At 47.1% G+C, this 19,353-nt stretch overlaps 1 protein-coding gene across 1 annotated transcript in view; it reads right to left on the bottom strand.

The window, feature by feature from the left end:
- Nucleotides 1-19,353, bottom strand: part of LOC141131268 (vomeronasal type-2 receptor 26-like) — a 233,735-nt gene that overhangs the window by 102,046 nt on the left and 112,336 nt on the right. Inside the window, exon 3 of the mRNA XM_073618775.1 lies at nucleotides 2,952-3,734. Coding sequence (XP_073474876.1) covers nucleotides 2,952-3,734 — 783 coding nt within the window. The remainder of the gene's footprint in view (nucleotides 1-2,951; nucleotides 3,735-19,353) is intronic.

Consider the following 19,353-nt stretch of genomic DNA (forward strand, 5'->3'; position numbering starts at 1 on the left):
ATAATAAACAAATAAATATATATCTAAACAAATGGAATTATATGGATGGAATAAGTATAGTCTGAACTTGATAAATTTCACTTTAAATGTCTCTATGGCAGTGGTAAGGGGCAATCTATAGGAGGTCCAACCAGTATTATAGTGGGTAGAGGATAATAAAGTTCTATGAATATAAGATGAGGTAAGGATGATTGTTCCAAATGTTTCTACTGCAGCTCCTTTATGTGTCTGGTCTCCCAGAACTCTTACCTCGAGATTAGTGATAGCATGCAATTACCGCCGTCACCACTGGGGGGATCCCTCAGTTTTCCTAAGCAGTGATCATCTCTCCTCTGGATGGCATATCGTGATGCCGTTTCCTCTCTCCTAGCCACGTTCAGTCTCTCTCTCCTTGAGCTAATTAACTAGTCACTTAAACCAGCGAAGGTGACTAGACTGCCCGGCACCTACAATCCTTTTTCTTGCTGTTCTGAACAAAACTCTTTCATTATGTCCTATTCCTGGCAGGGCAAGGTTTAGTTCATTAACCACCTGGTGAACCAGGGCTGTAGATGGAAACTTTTACCTCCCTCTAGCAGTGGTTAACCCTGTAGGGTTTGTCACTGAGCAAACTATTTTACTGCATTTAATTATTTTTATGGAATGATTTGTTAAATGGCATGCAAAACCATGTGAGAAGTTTATCTATTGGTAATGACCAGTCTCAGAGCAAAACAGCCCCCTTCAGGCTCTTCAATAAAGAAGACATGGATCCATGCAGTAAAATAGTTTAGCCTCCCATCCAATCGTGGTTGCGGAGCGGCCCGAGGAAAGAAGATGAAGTGAAGCTGAGGAAGATGCCGGACGAGAAGACCGGATGAAGAACCAGAAGAACAAGAAGAACCAGAAGAACAAGAACCAGAAGAAGAAGAAGATGGAGGAAGAAACCGAAGGAAGATAGAAGAAAGAAGATAGAAAATAGAAGAAAGAAGAAGCATTTAAATAAAGGAATTGACAAAAACTGTCTCTTGTCATTTTTAACATTTTTGACGGTTCAGGAGGGGGGGCGCTCTCTCGTCCCCCCCTCTTTTCCTGCGGCCTGCCAGGGTGCATGCTCAGATAAGGGTCTGGTATGGATTTTTGGGGGTACCCCACGCCATTTTTTTTTTTTTATTTTGGCGCGGGGTTACCCTTAAAATCCATACCAGACCTGAAGGGTTTGGTATAGATTTTGAGGGGGACCCCACGCCAATTTTTTTTTTTTTAATTTTGGCCGGGGTTCCCCTTAATATCCAAACCAGACCTGAAGGACCTGGTATGGAATTTAGGGGGACCCCCACATCCTTTTTTTTTTAATTTTGGTTCGGGGTTCCCCTGTGGGGAATTCCCATGCCATTTTTATCAATGAACTTTTATGTGTATTGTCGGACCGGCAATGCAATAGCCGCGAGTAGTTTTAAATGACTTTTTTCCTTTGAAATGTTATTTTGCTGTCAGACTGTTCTAAACACGGGAAACATGCGCCCCTTTACAGGCATACTATAGACACCCCCCAGGTACGAAATTTAAAGGAATAATACACTTTTATTGTTTGACTTTAAGCATTATTAAAATCACTGCTCCCGAAAAAACGGACGTTTTTAAAACTTTTTTTGCATTGATACATGTCCCCTGGGGCAGGACCCAGGTCCCCAAACACTTTTTATGACAATACCATGCAAATTAGCCTTTAAAATGAGCACTTTTGATTTCAAATGTTCAAGTCCCATAGACTTCAATGGGGTTCTAACGTTCGTGCGAAGTATTGGTCTGTTCGCAAGTTCTGGTGCGAACCGAACCGGGGGGGTGTTCAGCTCATCCTTAAGCAACACATTGTTAATTACAATAGATGTTCATTCTTTTTAGGATGCAGTCACTGTTCGGCCTACAATTTTCAATCCACCACTTTTAATTTTTCAGTCAAAGTTTGTCAAACCAGGTGGTTCTGACAGAGCCACCCACAGATCGAATTTCAATCTATTCATCAATCTGGCTCTCTTTTACTAAAAAGATATGTTTGGTTGGTGTTCCTCAGTGAAGCCAATATTTAGACATCGGCCAGAGTGGGATCTGCACTTAGTGACAGTTACATAGTTACATAGTAGGTGAGGTCGATAAAAGACACAAGTCCATCAAGTCCAACCTTTGTGTGTGATTATATGTCAGTATTACATTGTATATCCCTGAATGTTGTGGTCGTTCAGGTGCTAATCTAATAGTTTTTTGAAACTATCGATGCCCCCCGCTGAGACCACCGCCTGTGGAAGGGAATTCCACATCCTTGCCGCTCTTACAGTAAAGAACCCTCTACGTAGTTTAAGGTTAAACCTCTTTTCTTCTAATTTTAATGAGTGGCCACATGTCTTGTTAAACTCCCTTCCACAAAAAAGTTTTAACCCTATTGGTGAAAATTATACAATTTCCCTGTTCAGACATGAGATCACAAAGTCTGCCAGAGAAAAGTTTCAGAAACAATTCCCTTTGCAGCCTGGAGATATCATATGCCAAAAGCTTCAAAAACTTATATTTCCTTCCCCCATGTCCCCTCCCCTGATTTTTCATTTGAGATAAATAACACAATCATTAGTCCATTCCCTCATGTCAGCACGCTAGTTGTGGTCCTGGACTCTGACCTCTCCTTTTGACCCCACAGCCAATCACTGTCTAAATGTTGCTGCCTTAACCTCCCTAACATCTCCAGAATACACCCCTTCTTACCAATGTCAACACCAAGCTACAATTTTCCTTGTTATGCCTCACCTTGACTATAGAAACCTCCCCCTCATTGGCCTACCTCTACACAGGTTATCCCATCTATATTGCCGCAACTAGACTCATCTACCTTACCAACAGCTCATTACCCACCAACCCTCTTTGCCAATCCCTCCACTTGCCTGCGCTCATCCAATGAATACAATTCAAATTGCCTTTACCTGCTTAAATCTGTTAATATTAAAACGGTGATTAAACTTGTTGAAAAAATGTATAGCTTCAGCCATAGCCTTTACTGCAATATACACTCGTGGAGATTCTCTGCAAAGCACCTTATTGCCAATTACTGAAACAAGGTTTCTTAAAAAACCCCGACTAAAAGTAGGAACATTTTGGAAATAAATATTTTTTCCATTTTGAGTCGATGTTATATTGTAAAATGTAATGATCAGATTATCCATCAGCTGCCCAGTTTGTGAATGTCTTGACAATAGATTCTCATCAAATGAACCTTTGTCTCTAAGAATTGGCGGATTAAAAATATCTAAAGACAAACTTGTTGTAAAACTTATCATATTAGTTAAGATCATGATATCACTTGATGTCCAGCTCGGGGGAAGGATAAGCATATTGTTTCTAATAATTAAAGAGTATTCAAAAAGGAATTTCCGAGCATTGCCTGTGAAGGAACCACAAAGTATTAAAACTTTACAATTTATTTTACTAAGTGTGTCTGTCCACTGATCCATTGTAGCGGAATTCACGGTCATTCTTTTTTCAAAAGCCACACAAATCTCTTGGGAAGCCAAATGTCTCTTCAGAATTTGCGATTCATTCTCTCCGGTATCATTGTCTGATAAAAGTATTCCAACCCACGTCCAGCCAAAATATTTCACTAGTTTGGCAATTGCTAAATAATGGACATAATCATTCTGAACGGTCCTGAAAACATGCTGGTAAAGGAGTCTGTCACTTAATGAGTAATCAGTGGCTCCATAGCTGATCTGAGAAGAGGAGGATTAACCATTAACTATAATGTTACTATATTTTCAGATTACATTCATATCCAGATGCCACTGAAATTATCATTAGAGACCGCACTGTACAAATATTTAAAATTACAATTGAACTTTCAGGTTGAATCAGCTAAATATATTCAATGCGCATCAAAATAAAAGTGTTCAAAGTCTTACACAGTCTTTCCAGTTGCCCCAGTGATGAAGTCTTCCAGGATGAAACGTATTTTTGGGTGGTAGAAGTAGTGGTGATGCCAGACACTGTTTGATACTCTGAATGCCTGTTTTGATCTTCCATTTGTAAGTACATTTCCTTTAAATAAAAACTTGGATTTTATGGATGTTGTGTAATGAGATGTTCCTCCCTCTATCTGTGTGCACATTATACCTCGTCCATGGAACTGTGGAGTGATTACATGGTGTTGGATGGAGGAGACAGGGAGAGTACATACATACTAGTGCTTAGACCTGCCAGTGAAGTGTCATCTCTTGCCCGTTGAAGGCTTGCTTGCTAAGGCGTTTTTTGACCTGTAAGGGTCAAACTTTCTGGTAAGAGGCTAATCCCCTTTGTTTGAAGTGGAGCATGTTCACAGTACAGAATACTCGGATACCCGGGACTCCCCTCTTCATTGGCTGAGACAGCAGCATGGCACCATTGGTTCCTGCTGTTGTTATTCAAAGTCAGTCAGCCAATGAGTAGAGAAAGGGGGCAGGGCCAGGCCGTGGCTCTGTGGGCACTCAACAGGACAGATGGGCCAGAAGCACCAAAGCGGGACCTGAGAAGAGGTGGATCTGGGCTGCTCTGTGCAAAACCAACTGCACAGAGGCGGTACCGTAAGTATGACATGTTTGTTATTTTTAACAAAAAAAAACAATACTTTAGTATCACTTTAAATAATTTTTGCGCTATATGAATTTATATGTTGTGTTTATTTTTTGTTTTTTTTAACATATTTGCACCATTCTTGGTTATTTGAATTTTCAATTATGTTGGTAAGCACATTTGCACTTTGATGATTTGATATATGGAAAGCAGTGTACATTATACTGCCTTTATGATTTACAGACAGTGCAACAATTTTTTTATAATTCAAAAGTCTTACAGAGCCTGAGTAGATAAGCCTGTCCCCTGCCAGCATGCTGCAGAGAAGGATCTTTGCTCTTTGCATTGTAACTGTGGTCTGCCTGAATAGGTACAACGTGCCCCCTGTTGTGTCAGATTTATAGCTCTCCATTCAGCAAGAGCCATAAGTATTTATGCTAAAGCTTGGACTTATCAGTGGGTAGGGATGAGCTTCGTGTTCGAGTCGAACTCATGTTCGACTCGAACATCGGCTGTTCGCCGTTCGCCGAATTGCGAACGATATGGGCCGTTCGCGCTAAATTCGTGTGGCGCGTCACGGCCCATAATTCACTGCGGCATCGCAGTGCATTGCTGGCTGATGATTGGCCAAGCATGCACTATGACCCGCATGCTTGACCAATCACAGCGCCGTCAGTAGAGAGAGCTGTAATTGGCCAAAGCCAGGGTGGCTTTGGCCAATTATGGCTCAGGGGATTTAGTACACACCCCACACTATATAAGGCCGCCTGCACGGCGGCCCTGTGTAGTGTGTGTTCCGGTGTGCTGAGAGATAGAGAGAGAGAGAGAGAGAGAGACAGTGTCATTTGATTTGAGTTAGATAGAATAGGCAGAACAGTCAGTCAGTTAGCTGCACTTACAGTGTATTGTGTGTGTATATATATGCATCCCAGGTGTTGCATATATATATATATATACACTGTATTCAGTTTAGCTAGATCCGTTCCTGTTATCTTCTATCTAGACTATTTACATTTAGTGCAGTGTGTCCTGCTCACAGTGTTCAGCTAGATCCGTTCCTGCTATTTACATTTAGTGCAGTGCGTCCTGCTCACAGTGTTCAGCTAGATCCGTTCCTGTTATCTTCTAGACTATTTACATTTAGTGCAGTGCGTCCTGCTCACAGTGTTCAGCTAGATCCGTTCCTGCAATTTACATTTAGTGCAGTGCGTCCTGCTCACAGTGTTCAGCTAGATCCGTTCCTGCTATTTACATTTAGTGCAGTGCGTCCTGCTCACAGTGTTCAGCTAGATCCGTTCCTGCTATTTACATTTAGTGCAGTGCGTCCTGCTCACAGTGTTCAGCTAGATCCGTTCCTGCTATTTACATTTAGTGCAGTGCGTCCTGCTCACAGTGTTCAGCTAGATCCATTTCTGTTATCTTCTAGACTATTTACATTTAGTGCAGTGCGTCCTGCTCACAGTGTTCAGCTAGATCCGTTCCTGTTATCTTCCTACTGACAGGCAGGCTTGTCTGGTTACAGTATATAAAGCTACCTGAAGAAAATTACAGGTGTTCTATTTGATCCTATTAGTACCACGGTCAGGCAGCTAGACTATTTACATGTAGTACAGTGCGTCCTGCTCACAGTGTACAGCTAGATCCGTTCCTGTTATCTTCCTACTGACAGGCAGGCTTGTCTGGTTACAGTATATAAAGCTACCTGAAGAAAATGACAGGTGTTCTATTTGATCCTATTAGTACCACGGTCAGGCAGCTAGACTATTTACATTTAGTACAGTGCGTCCTGCTCACAGTGTTCAGCTAGATCCGTTCCTGTTATCTTCCTACTGACAGGCAGGCTTGTCTGGTTACAGTATATAAAGCTACCTGAAGAAAATTACAGGTGTTCTATTTGATCCTATTAGTACCACGGTCAGGCAGCTAGACTATTTACATTTAGTACAGTGCGTCCTGCTCACAGTGTACAGCTAGATCCGTTCCTGTTATCTTCCTACTGACAGGCAGGCTTGTCTGGTTACAGTATATAAAGCTACCTGAAGAAAATTACAGGTGTTCTATTTGATCCTATTAGTACCACGGTCAGGCAGCTAGACTATTTACATTTAGTACAGTGCGTCCTGCTCACAGTGTTCAGCTAGATCCGTTCCTGTTATCTTTCTACTGACAGGCAGGCTTGTCTGGTTACAGTATATAAAGCTACCTGAAGAAAATTACAGGTGTTCTATCCCAGCTTAGTGCAGCTACAGGCCATTAGTATGTCTGGAAGGCCAAGAAGGAGAGGCAGACAGTCACAAGCCAATAAGAGAGGGCAAGCAGGCTCTGTGTCTAGTGCTGGTTGTGGAGACGGTGCATCCTCATCAGCACGTGGCCATGGGACACGCTTGGCCTTTTTTTCGGCAGCTGGCCGTGTTGAGCCGCAACATGCGGAAGACTTGGTCGAGTGGATGACCAAGCCGTCCTCATCCTCCTCATCCTCTCTCACCCATGCCCAGGGTGCTTTGTCTGGCAAAGCAGCGGCCTCATCCCTCAGCTCAATGTCATCAGTGACTCCTTCCCTAGCTCCACCATGTCCTCATGAGGATTCCCTCGAACTGTTTGACCACAGTGTTGGGTACATGCTCCAGGAGGATGCCCAGCGTTTGGAAGGCTCTGATGACGATACTGAGCTCGATGAAGGCAGTAACATGAGCACGGACAGAGGGGGTGCCCAAGAAGGACAGCAATCTGGCAGTCATGCTCCCCCTGCTGCAGCATACTGCCAGGTTTGCTCCAGTGATGAGGAGGGAGGGGATGATGAGGTCACTGACTCAACGTGGGTGCCTGATAGGAGAGAGGAGGAGGAGGAGGAGGAGGAGGAGGAGGAGGCGGCGGCACATCACCAACGAGGCAGGATGCCCTCCAGGGGCCAGCCTAAGGGCAGCACATTGACTGCATCACACCCCAAAGCTCCACATGTGCAGGGCGCTGCAGTCTCTGCGCGTTATTCAAAAAGTTCTTTGGTGTGGGCCTTTTTTGAGACGAGTGCATCAGATCGCACCGCTGCTATTTGCAACATATGTCTCAAGCGTATCTCGCGTGGCCAAAACATCTCCCGCTTGGGTACCACATGCTTGACCAGACATATGTTGACCTGCCATGCAGTTCGTTGGCAAGCGTATCTAAAAGACCCACACCAAAGAACAAAGAGGATCTCTCCTTGCTCCTCATCAGCTGAGATTTCCAACCCCACTAGACCTTCAGTCCTCTCTGAGACCTGCAGTGAGAGGAATGAAGGTGTAGAATTAGGTGTGTCACAGTCAAGTACTTGTGGGCAATCTGCTTTTGGTACACCGACGTCAGATTGTACCAGGCAAATTTCCCTGCCCCAGCTGCTGCACCGCCGAAAGAAGTTTGCTCCCAGCCATCCACATGCCCAGCGGTTGAATGCTAGCTTGGCAAAATTGCTAGCACTTCAACTGCTGCCTTTTCAGTTGGTAGACTCTGCCCCCTTCCGTGAGTTTGTGGAATGTGCGGTTCCTCAGTGGCAGGTACCCAAACGCCACTTTTTCTCACGGAAGGCGATTCCGGCTCTCTACCGGCATGTGGAAGGCAATGTCCATGCCTCGCTGGACAGGGCGGTCAGCGGTAAGGTGCATATTACCGCTGACTCATGGTCCAGCAGGCATGGACAGGGACGTTACCTAAGTTTCACGGCGCATTGGGTGACTCTGCTGGCAGCTGGGAAGGATGCAGGACAAGGTGCAGTAGTGTTGGAGGTTGTTCCACCACCACGCCTCCAAAATGCTGATTGTGACACACCTCTCTCCTCCACCCCCTCCTCTTCTTCTTCCTCCATGGCCTCTTCCTCGGAACCAGCGGTGCTCCATAGGCGTTCAAGGGGCTACGCAAGTACGCAGGCCAAAAGATGCCATGCGGTGCTTGAGCTGGTGTGCTTGGGGGACAGGAGCCACACTGGGGCAGAGGTTCTGTCAGCTCTGCAGGGGCAGGTTCAGAGGTGGTTGACGCCACGCCAACTTAAGGCAGGAATGGTGGTTTGCGACAATGGCACCAACCTCCTCTCTGCCCTCCGACAGGGACAAATGACCCATGTGCCCTGTTTGGCTCACGTCCTTAACTTGGTGGTGCAGCGGTTCTTGGGCAGGTACCCGGGCTTACAGGATGTCCTGAGGCAGGCCAGGAAAGTCTGTGTGCATTTCCGCCGGTCATATAATGCCAGTGCTCGGCTGACGGACCTCCAAAAGGAGTTTAACCTGCCCAAGAACCGCCTAATCTGTGACATGCCCACCAGGTGGAACTCAACGTTGGCCATGCTGCAGCGGCTGCACACGCAGCAGAGGGCCATCAATGAGTACCTGTGCGACTATGGCACCAGGACAGGGTCAGGGGAGCTTGGTTTTTTTTCCCCACGCCAGTGGGCCATGATCAGGGATGCATGCACTGTCCTGTCACCATTCGAGGAGGCCACGAGGATGGTGAGCACTGACAGTGCATGCATCAGTGACACTGTCCCCCTTGTCCACCTGTTGGAGCACACGCTGCGTGGAATAATGGACAGGGCACTTGAGGCAGAACAGAGGCAGGAAGAGGAGGACTTCCTTAGCTCTCAAGGCCCCCTTTATCCAGACAGTGTTCCTGCGTGCCCACCGATCACACAGGAAGAGGACGAGGAGGAGGAGGAGGAGGAGGAAGATTGTGTCAGTATGGAGGTGGAGCCTGGCACTCAGCATCAGCAGCAGTCTTTAAGGGATCAGTCCCAAGGAACACATGGACTTGTACGTGGCTGGGAGGAGGTGGCTGCGGACGTTGTTGTCCTTAGTGACCCAGAGGACTCCGGACCGAATGCCTCAGCAAACCTACGCTGCATGGCCTCCCTGATCCTGCAAAGCCTGCGTAAGGATCCTCGTATTCGTGGTATCAAGGAGAAGGACCAATACTGGCTGGCAACCCTCCTTGATCCACGTTACAAGGGTAAGGTTGCGGACCTTATCTTGCCATCGCAGAGGGAGCAGAGGATGAAACATCTTCAGGAGGCCTTGCAGAAAGGTCTGTGCAACGCGTTCCCAGAGACTGGGAGGTTACAAACACCTGTTTCTGGACAACGTGTTGCTGAGGCTTCGGTCAGTCAAAGAAGGAGCGGTGGAGAAGGTGGCCGTCTGACCGATGCGTTCAGACAATTTTTTGGTCCGCAGCCCCAAGGTATGATCGGTTCCAGCAACCATCGCCAGCGTCTGTTTTACATGGTGCAGGAATACCTAGGGGCAAGATCAGACTTGGACACCTTTCCCACCGAAAATCCTCTGGGTTACTGGGTCTTGAGGATGGATCACTGGCCAGAGCTTGCACAGTATGCAATTGAGCTACTGGCCTGTCCTGCATCCAGCGTTCTTTCGGAACGCACATTCAGTGCTGCTGGAGGCGTGGTAACCGATCACAGGGTGCGTCTGTCCACCGACTCGGTCGATCGGCTGACCTTCATAAAAATGAATGAGTCTTGGATCACCACCAGCTACCAAGCACCTGATGCTGATGTAACCGAATAATTTTTTTTGAAATCTCAGATCCCTTCAAAGACTGCCTATGCTGATGCTGAGTGACTATCCCTGAGTAATTATCCTCTTCCTCCTCAATCATCACGCTGATAGCTTGTAAGAACATTTTTGGTTCTGGGCGCCACCACCAGTGCCTAAGGCCCAATTTTTCTGCCCCTGTCTAACAGGGGCGTGTAATTACAATTTTTGAAGCAATACTTTGCAGCAGGGCTCGTTCCTGCGTTCCAACTAGAGTGTCTGTGAGGGGTTGCAGTGTTGTGGCACCAGCACCAGTGCCTAAGGCCCAATTTTTCTGCCCCTGTCTAACGGGCGTGTAATTACAATTTTTGAAGCAATACTTTGCAGCAGGGCTCGTTCCTGCGTTCCAACTAGAGTGTCTGTGAGGGGTTGCAGTGTTGTGGCACCAGCACCAGTGCCTAAGGCCTAATTTTTCAGCTCCTGTTCAACAGGGGCATGTAATTACAATTCTTGATCTAATATTTCACAGCAGGGCCCTGTGAGGGCTTACAGTGTTGTGGCCACAGCAATACCTAAGGCCCAAATTTCTGCTGAGTATATAGGGCAGGACCCTACTTTCAAACATCTAACTTACAAACGACTCCTACTTGCAAACGGAAGGAGACAACAGGAAGTGAGATGAAATCTACCCCTAGGAAGGGAAATTCTCTCCTGTAAGAGTTAATATGGGAAAACAATTTCTCCTTTCCACTGATGCTTTCCAATCCTTGTTCCACAAAAAAACCCAAATTTTCAAAAAACATTTTTCATTGGGACAAAAAAGTGAGGTGAAATCTTCTGAAGAGGAGGAAAGACAGCAAAACAAATGTCACAGGGGTGATAACCCTTCCCTATGTTTTCCAAAAAGCTTAGAAAAGATTTTTTGGCTGGAGCTAAACACGTTAAAAATGTTCAAAATTACAAACAGATTCTACTTAACAACAAACCTACAGTCCCTGTCTTGTTTGTACCGCCTGTATACTGCTGTTCAGAGTATATAGGGCCTGGTGGCCCCACACCTTTCCTTATTTTAATTTGGGTGCGGGGTTCCCCTTAATATCCATACAAGACCCAAAGGGCCTGGTAATGGACTGGGGGGTACCCATGCCGTTTGTCTCACTGATTTTCATCCATATTGCCATGACCCGACATGACATTAAACCCGCAAGCAGTTTTAAATGAGATTTTTTCCTTTAAAAATGACATTTGGTGCAGGGACTGTTCTAAACATGGGAAACACGCGTCACTTTACAGGCATACTATAGACACCCCCCAGGTACGATATTTAAAGGAATATTTCACTTTTTTTTTTTTTTACTTTAAGCATCATTAAAATCACTGCTCCCGAAAAAACGGCCGTTTTTAAAAGTTTTTTTTGCATTGATACATGTCCCCTGGGGTAGGACCCGGGTCCCCAAACCCTTTTTAGGACAATACCATGCAAATTAGCCTTTAAAATGAGCACTTTTGATTTCGAACGTTCGAGTCCCATAGACGTCAATGGGGTTCTAACGTTCGTGCGAACTTTCGGTCCGTTCGCGGGTTCTGGTGCGAACCGAACCGGGGAGTGTTCGGCTCATCCCTATCAGTGGGTATGTTGGACCTCATACAGAGAACATTCACCCTTATCTGCACAAGGCTGGCAGGGGACAGGCTTTCCTAGGAAAAAGTATGCATAACTAGAAAAACGATACAAATCAGGAGACCTGACATCACCCTGACTTTACTTGTGATCTGCTTGCTCTGGATCACTGGTTCTGGCTAGCCAGAAAAGCCAGTTTACCAGCATTTTCAGAAAGAGGTCAGCAAAGGATAGTCTACATGCTTCTCTCAGTATATGTGTATACATACAGTATGTACCTTATATGTAAAACTTTAACAGTTAAGAGCAACCCAAAAGTGAATCAGAGAGCCCAGTAAACGCAGTACAAGCTCTAATACCTCTTTGCATTCATTCAGCAAAGATAGATCAAAGTAACCAACACACACAGACCTTTAAATAAGCTTCAAAGGATTTTTAAAAACAGGCAATTAGGACCTTTTAGCAGCAAGAGCCTGGAAAAAAGAGGCAGAGGCAGAGTGACTAGATTTGTCCTCACAGAGGATCAACAGGTATTTTTTGTACAGAGATAATAAAATGCCTTTCAGTGACATATTTAACAAACCAAAATGGACTAAATAAGAAAAGCTAAATTGTCAGGACCCACCCCCATGTCCCTTCCCCAAAAAAACATGGTGTCTGTCATTGAGTGCCTTCTATTTAAGCGCTAGCTGACCATCCGCCGCAGTTATACTGCAGCGGGTTGGCACAGCTGCACAAATCACTGTAGCTGTACGTCACTTCCTTAAGACTTCATAGCAGGCCCATGTCCCCGGAGCCGATGCGCGACAGAACGAGAATGGGAATGTGTGTGTGTAAATACACACATCCCAGTTCTCTCAGGGGAGAGGAGACCGATCGTGTCTTCATACTAAGTATGAACACTGATCGGTCTCCTCCCTTAGTCAGTCCCTTCCCCCCTACAGTTAGAACACACCTAGGGAACATAGTTAACCCCTTGATCACCCCCAGGGTTAACCCCTTCCCTGCCAGTGACATTTATACAGTAATCAGTGCATTTTTATAACACTGATCGCTGTATGAATGTCACTGGTCCCAAAAAAGTGTCAAAAGTGTCCGATCTGTCCGCCGCAATGTCGCAGTCCTGCTAAAATCACTGATCACCGTCATTACTAGTAAAAAAAAAAAAAAATAATAAAAGCCCATTGTGACGGATCCAATCCCACACTCCACTGAGTGCCCCCGTCAATAACACCGCTTCCTCCCGTATGATCATCAGACAGATATAATATTATAGCTGCAGTACATACAAGTCTAGTCGATAATAGCTTGTAGAATCTTGACTGCTTTATTGGGCAGAACACAGCCTTTTTATACACATTTAACACAAGGGGTTAGATAACGAGGTAGGGCTGACTCATGGACACTCCCCCCCTCCCCTCTAGCAAAAACTTAAAAGACAATAATATAATTAACATGTTAATTAACACAACACTTAAGGCAGACCTGGTGACCAGACTGTTCGTCTCTGCAGGTTAATGTGATCAGCTCTTTCAAGAGTCATGTATTGTTCAGAACAAACAACTGAGAATATTCTTTGGGCAAGTTCAAAAAAATAAAAGATTAATATAGAAATAACAAATAACAGGGTGAATGTGGACAGAAAAAGGTCCTTGCAGCCAATGTCCGCGACAGTGCCCCCCCCCTGTCCCATAGTCCGGCAGACCCAACTAGATCCACCACGGGTCAGCTTGGGGCTGTCCGGGAGAGTTTTATAGTTCCGTTTGCCGGGAAAGTCCATCAGCGTTCCCATTCTGCTTTCCTGGCCGATACTGTATGGTAAAATTGTAGGGCTGCAGTGCCAAGCTCCATCGTAACAAACGTCCATTATCCCCGGAGACCCGATTAAGCCAGATTAATGGATTGTGGTCGGTGAGCACCGTAAAAGATCGTCCGTAGAGATAAGGTTGGAATTTCTTGAGAGCCCACACCAGCGCCAAACACTCCTTCTCCACGGCTGCATAACCGACTTCCCTGGGTAGCAGCTTCCGACTGATGTAGGCCACTGGGTGCTCACCGCCATCAGGTCCTACTTGGCTCAGTACTGCCCCCAGCCCGAATGTAGAGGCATCTGTGTGGACACAAAAACGTTTGGTTGGGTCAGGGGCAGCTAGAACAGGAGCTGAAGTTAGTGCATTCTTTAATTGTTGGAAGGCAGCTTCACACTCAGGGGACCACAGTACCTGTCGGGGAAGGTGCTTCTTAGTCAGGTCTGTCAGGGGCTTAGCGATGGAACTATATTGCGGGACAAATTTCCTATAGTACCCAGCTGTGCCGAGGAACGCCAGGACCTGGGTTTTAGTACGGGGGGTCGGCCACTTGGCAACGGCCTCAATCTTAGCAGGCTCAGGTCGTTGTTGTCCACTGCCTACTCGATGTCCAAGGTACTGTACCTCGGACATCCCTATGCTGCATTTCTCTGGCTTAAGGGTTAGTCCTGCAGCCTTGATGCGGTCTAGCACGACACCCAGATGAACCAGATGGTCCTCCCAGGTATCACTGTAGATCGCAATGTCGTCCAGATATGCACAAGCATAGTCCTGGAGGCCATCGAGGAGTTGGTCTACCATCCTCTGGAAAGTCGCCGGTGCATTCTTCATCCCAAATGGCATTACTTTAGACTGGTATAAGCCAAATGGGGTAATGAACGCCGATTTCGGAATAGATTCCGCATCCAGAGGAATTTGCCAGTATCCTTTGCATAGGTCAAGGGTTGTCAGGAATTTTCCCCGAGCAATGCGATCTAACAGATCATCGACCCGGGGCATAGGGTAAGCATCAGTGGTGGTGCACTCATTTAATCTGCGGTAGTCTACACAGAAGCGAGTTGTGCCATCCCGCTTCGGTACAAGGACCACCGGGGAAGCCCAGGGGCTGCTGGATGGCTCAATGACTCCCAATTCAAGCATCTCCTTAATCTCATGACGCATCCCCTCTCTCACTGCATCAGGTATCCGGTAAGCCACCTGTCTTAGCGGCAGTTGTCCTGGGGTCTCCACACGGTGCACTGCCATAGTAGTGTACCCGGGGACTGTGGAGAACATTTCCCTTCTCTGACTAAGGACCTGTCTAGCTTGTTCTCTCTGCGTCGGCCCTAGCTGGTCGTCTAGCTTTATCATCTCTATCCCTGCAGTAATACTATTTAGCTCCGGGAGCACCAGCAGGGGAAGATTCTCAGAATCTTCCACAGCTGGAGCACATATAGCGGCTACCTCTCCTGATCTTTCCCAGTATGCTTTCAACATGTTCACATGAAAGGTCCGTCGGACTCTTTCATCCGAACATTTAGCCACTAGGTAGGTTGTGTCACAGAGCTTTGCCACAACCCGGTAAGGTCCCTGCCAAGTGGCCTGTAACTTGTCCTGCTTGGTTGGTCTGAAGGCAAGAACCTTCTGCCCAACCACCAGAGTGCGGTTCCGAGCAGTACGATCGTACCATCGTTTCTGCCGCCTTTGGGCAGCCCGAAGGTTCTCCTGGACAGTGTCTGTGAGCTCCTTCAGTCTGTCCCTAAACTCAAGAACGTATGCTACGATAGAGGACCCTTGGGGATCAATTCCCCCTTCCCAGTGGGCTCTGACTAGATCTAGGGGCCCCCTCACCCGCCTCCCATACAGTAACTCAAATGGGGAGAACCCGGTAGATTCCTGCGGCACCTCCCGATAAGCGAAGAGAAAGTGTGGCAGATATCTCTCCCAATCCCTGTGAGAGGTTGCAAATGTCCTAAGCAGCTGTTTCAGTGTTCCATTGAACCTCTCACACAGTCCGTTGGTCTGGGGGTGATAGGGAGAGCTCTGTAGGGGCTTTATCCCACAGAGCCTCCATAACTGCTGAGTGAGCTCAGCAGTGAACTGGGTCCCCTGGTCAGAGATGATTTCCCGAGGGAAACCCACCCTGGCAAAGATCCGGAGCAAAGCATCAGCCACAGTTTCTGCATGGATATTTGCCAGCGGAATGGCCTCTGGGTACCGAGTGGCATAATCCACCACAGTAAGGATATATCTCTTCCCAGAAGGACTAGGTCTGGGCAATGGTCCAACCAGGTCTACGGCAACACGGCTAAAGGGTTCATCAATGATCGGTAAAGGGTGTAGGGGAGCTTTCAGCGGGCCCCCATGCTTACCCACCCGCTGGCATGTGTCACAGGTCTGGCAATACTGTCGGACATCCCCTGTAATCCCTGGCCAAAAAAACGACTGAGTCAGACGGTGGAGGGTCCGGGATATCCCCAGGTGTCCGGCTAAGGGTATGTCATGCCCAATGCGCAGCAGGTCATGACGATATTTCTGTGGCACAACCAGCTGCCGCTTGGGTGGATGGGAGGCTGTCTTTCCCTCATTAACCCGATAGAGTAATCCCTGGACCCACTTTATTCGCTCCCTCTCCAACCCCCCAGGGTCCAATCCTGCTCTTTCCCTATAGCTAGCTAAGGAAGGGTCGCTAAGAGTTGCCTGAGCAAATTCTTGGGGAGAAGCCCAAGTCGGGATAGGGTTAGTTGGGGTAGTACAGTCTAGGTCAGGGGTGACAGGTCTTACCTGGGTCCCGTCCTCGAGGGAGCGCACCTCCATCCGGGCTTGCTGGCGGGTGGTAACAGGATAGGCTTCCGGAGATACATCCAGGGAGAAGGCTGAATTTAAACGTCCCAAATCATTGCCCAACAAAACCTCTGCAGGTAAGTTCTGCATTATTCCCACTTCCACTTCTTTGGCCCCCGAACCCCAATCAAGGTGAACCCTGGCAGTGGGGACCCGCATAACATTTCCCCCGGCCACCCGCACAGCCACAGACCGTCCCGTCTGCTCTACCGGGTTTATCATTCGGGACTGTATCAGGGTAATAGTAGCTCCCGTGTCCCGCAGTCCCTGGGCAGCCCGACCATTAATCCACACGGCTTGTCGATGGTGCAAACGATTATCTGTAGTGGCAGCTTGCACAGGGTCTGCCTCATGTAGAATTCCAATATTCTCCTCGCTTGGGTAAGTCACATCATCTCTCTCCAGACAATGTGCAGCAGCCCGGGCAGGTCCAAGGGGCCTGTTGTTCCGCGCGTCCTGGGAAACATTCTGCGGACAATACCTCCTAACATGCCCTGATTGGTTGCATCTGTAGCAGAGGTCCCCTTTTCCTCGTGAAGATGGTAGCTGAGTGGGGCCGGGGATCAACGGCTGGTGTGGCGGGGCAACGCTCCGTGGAATGTTGGGGACAGGCCGAGCTGGGGTCTTAGGCTCTGGTTGTACAGTCCGCCTTGAATCCATGTATTGGTCAGCTAGGGTGGCAGCTTCATCTACTGTGACGGGCCGCCGATCCTTTACCCAGTCTCTAACCTCATGTGGGGTATGATCGTAGAATTGTTCCAGGAGGATTAGCTGGAGCGCATCTGCCATGGTAACAGCTTGGCGCCCGGTCATCCAACTCTCCGCTGCTCGGGTCATTTGATGAGCCCATTCTGTGTAAGGCTCTCTCTCCTTTCGGCGGAGGTTGCGAAACCTCAAACGGTGTGCCTCTGGAGTAATGCCGAAGCGAGCCAATAGTCTTTCTTTTACCCGGTCATAGTCCTGGCTGATCCCATCAGGGACATTATTGTACGCCTCTGCAGCCCTTCCTGTGAGACGGCTGACCAGGAGCGTGACCCAATCTGCTTTATTGACACCTTGGAGACCGCATTGACGCTCAAACATTTGCAGGTAAACATCCATCTCATCTTCACCATCTTGAAACATGCGGAAGGCGGCATAGGGTAGCTTTTTGCGGGCCGCTGGAGATTCCCGGTTGAACATAACTGACGCTCCTTGGTCCCGCTGGAGTTTAGCCATTCGCAGCTGGGACACCTCTCGTAACACTTGACTGATAACCTCCTGCGGGGGGTGAGTACCATACAAGGCCAGTCGCCACTGGACATCACGCTGGAACTCTGTCGCCTCTGAGGTGTTTGCTGGTGGGTTGCTGGCCTGGTCAATCTCCATTAGTTCGGTGATGAGAGTCGTTTTGGATTTGTTGCTGGAGACTTTTCCACGGGCTTCCAAAAGATCCTTCAAGGTGCTGCGCTTGAGTCTGGCGTAGTGATGTTCCATCTGCTGTTAGGAGCAGGGGGTCCCGGTGGTGATTTGGGTGAGCCTAGGCAAGAGGAAGCATCCCACTGCTGCCACCAATTGTGACGGATCCAATCCCACACTCCACTGAGTGCCCCCGTCAATAACACCGCTTCCTCCCGTATGATCATCAGACAGATATAATATTATAGCTGCAGTACATACAAGTCTAGTCGATAATAGCTTGTAGAATCTTGACTGCTTTATTGGGCAGAACACAGCCTTTTTATACACATTTAACACAAGGGGTTAGATAACGAGGTAGGGCTGACTCATGGACACTCCCCCCCTCCCCTCTAGCAAAAACTTAAAAGACAATAATATAATTAACATGTTAATTAACACAACACTTAAGGCAGACCTGGTGACCAGACAGTTCGTCTCTGCAGGTTAATGTGATCAGCTCTTTCAAGAGTCATGTATTGTTCAGAACAAACAACTGAGAATATTCTTTGGGCAAGTTCAAAAAAATAAAAGATTAATATAGAAATAACAAATAACAGGGTGAATGTGGACAGAAAAAGGTCCTTGCAGCCAATGTCCGCGACACCCATAAATCTATCCCCTATTTTGTAGACACTATAACTTTTGCGCAAACCAATCAATATACGCTTATTGCGATACGTAGAAGAATGCATAAACTGATGAAGAATTTTTTCTTGGGGGGGGGATATTTATTATAGCAAAAAGTAAAAAAAAAATATTTTTCTCGAAATTTGTCGGTCTTTTTTTGTTTATAACGCAAAATATAAAAACCACAGAGGTGATCAAATACCACCAAAAGAAAGCTCAATTTGTAAGAAAAAAAGTAAATCAATTTTGTTTGTGTGAAGCGTCGCATGACCACGCAATTGTCAGTTAAAGCGACACAGTGCCGTATCGCAAAAAATGGCCTGGTCATTAAAGGGGTAAATCCTTCCGGGGCTGAAGTGGTTAATAAAGATATTAACCACTTAAAGACCGCCCGCCACAGTTGTGGAATACCGTTATTTCAGCAGGTAGCTGCCATAACCCCAGTATACTCTTCAACAGCGGGTGGTCAGCTTTCAGATAAAAGTGGTCTCAGTGGCAGATTAACTGCGAGATCACTTTTATCGGGGGCGGGAGAGGGCCCCTCCAGCTGCACTCCGGTGGTCTCCGCCGCTTACTGGAGCAGTCGTAGCGGCGGAGATGACCGGGTCCTCTCCCCTCATAGGCTGGATGCTGAGTGAGGAAAAGATGGCCCCCACTCAGCTCCATACCATTGGATGGCAGAAACGACGTCAAACGTCACTTCCGCCCAATTTTCTTAAAGGGGAATTTTTTTTTGCAAAAAAAAAAAAAAGACATTTATTTATTTATTTTTATTGAATTTTAGTGTAAATATGAGATCTGAGGTCTTTTTGATCCCCGATCTCACATTTAAGAGGTCCTGTCATGCTTTTTTTCTATTCTAAGAAATGTTTACATTCCTTGTAATAGGAATAAGGGCCCTTTCACACGGACGTGGGCATGTACGGGCTCCGCTTTGCTCAGCGGGGGATCGATC

The sequence above is a fragment of the Aquarana catesbeiana genome, linkage group LG01 (assembly GCF_042186555.1).
Source record: "Aquarana catesbeiana isolate 2022-GZ linkage group LG01, ASM4218655v1, whole genome shotgun sequence".
Classification (NCBI taxonomy): domain Eukaryota; kingdom Metazoa; phylum Chordata; class Amphibia; order Anura; family Ranidae; genus Aquarana; species Aquarana catesbeiana.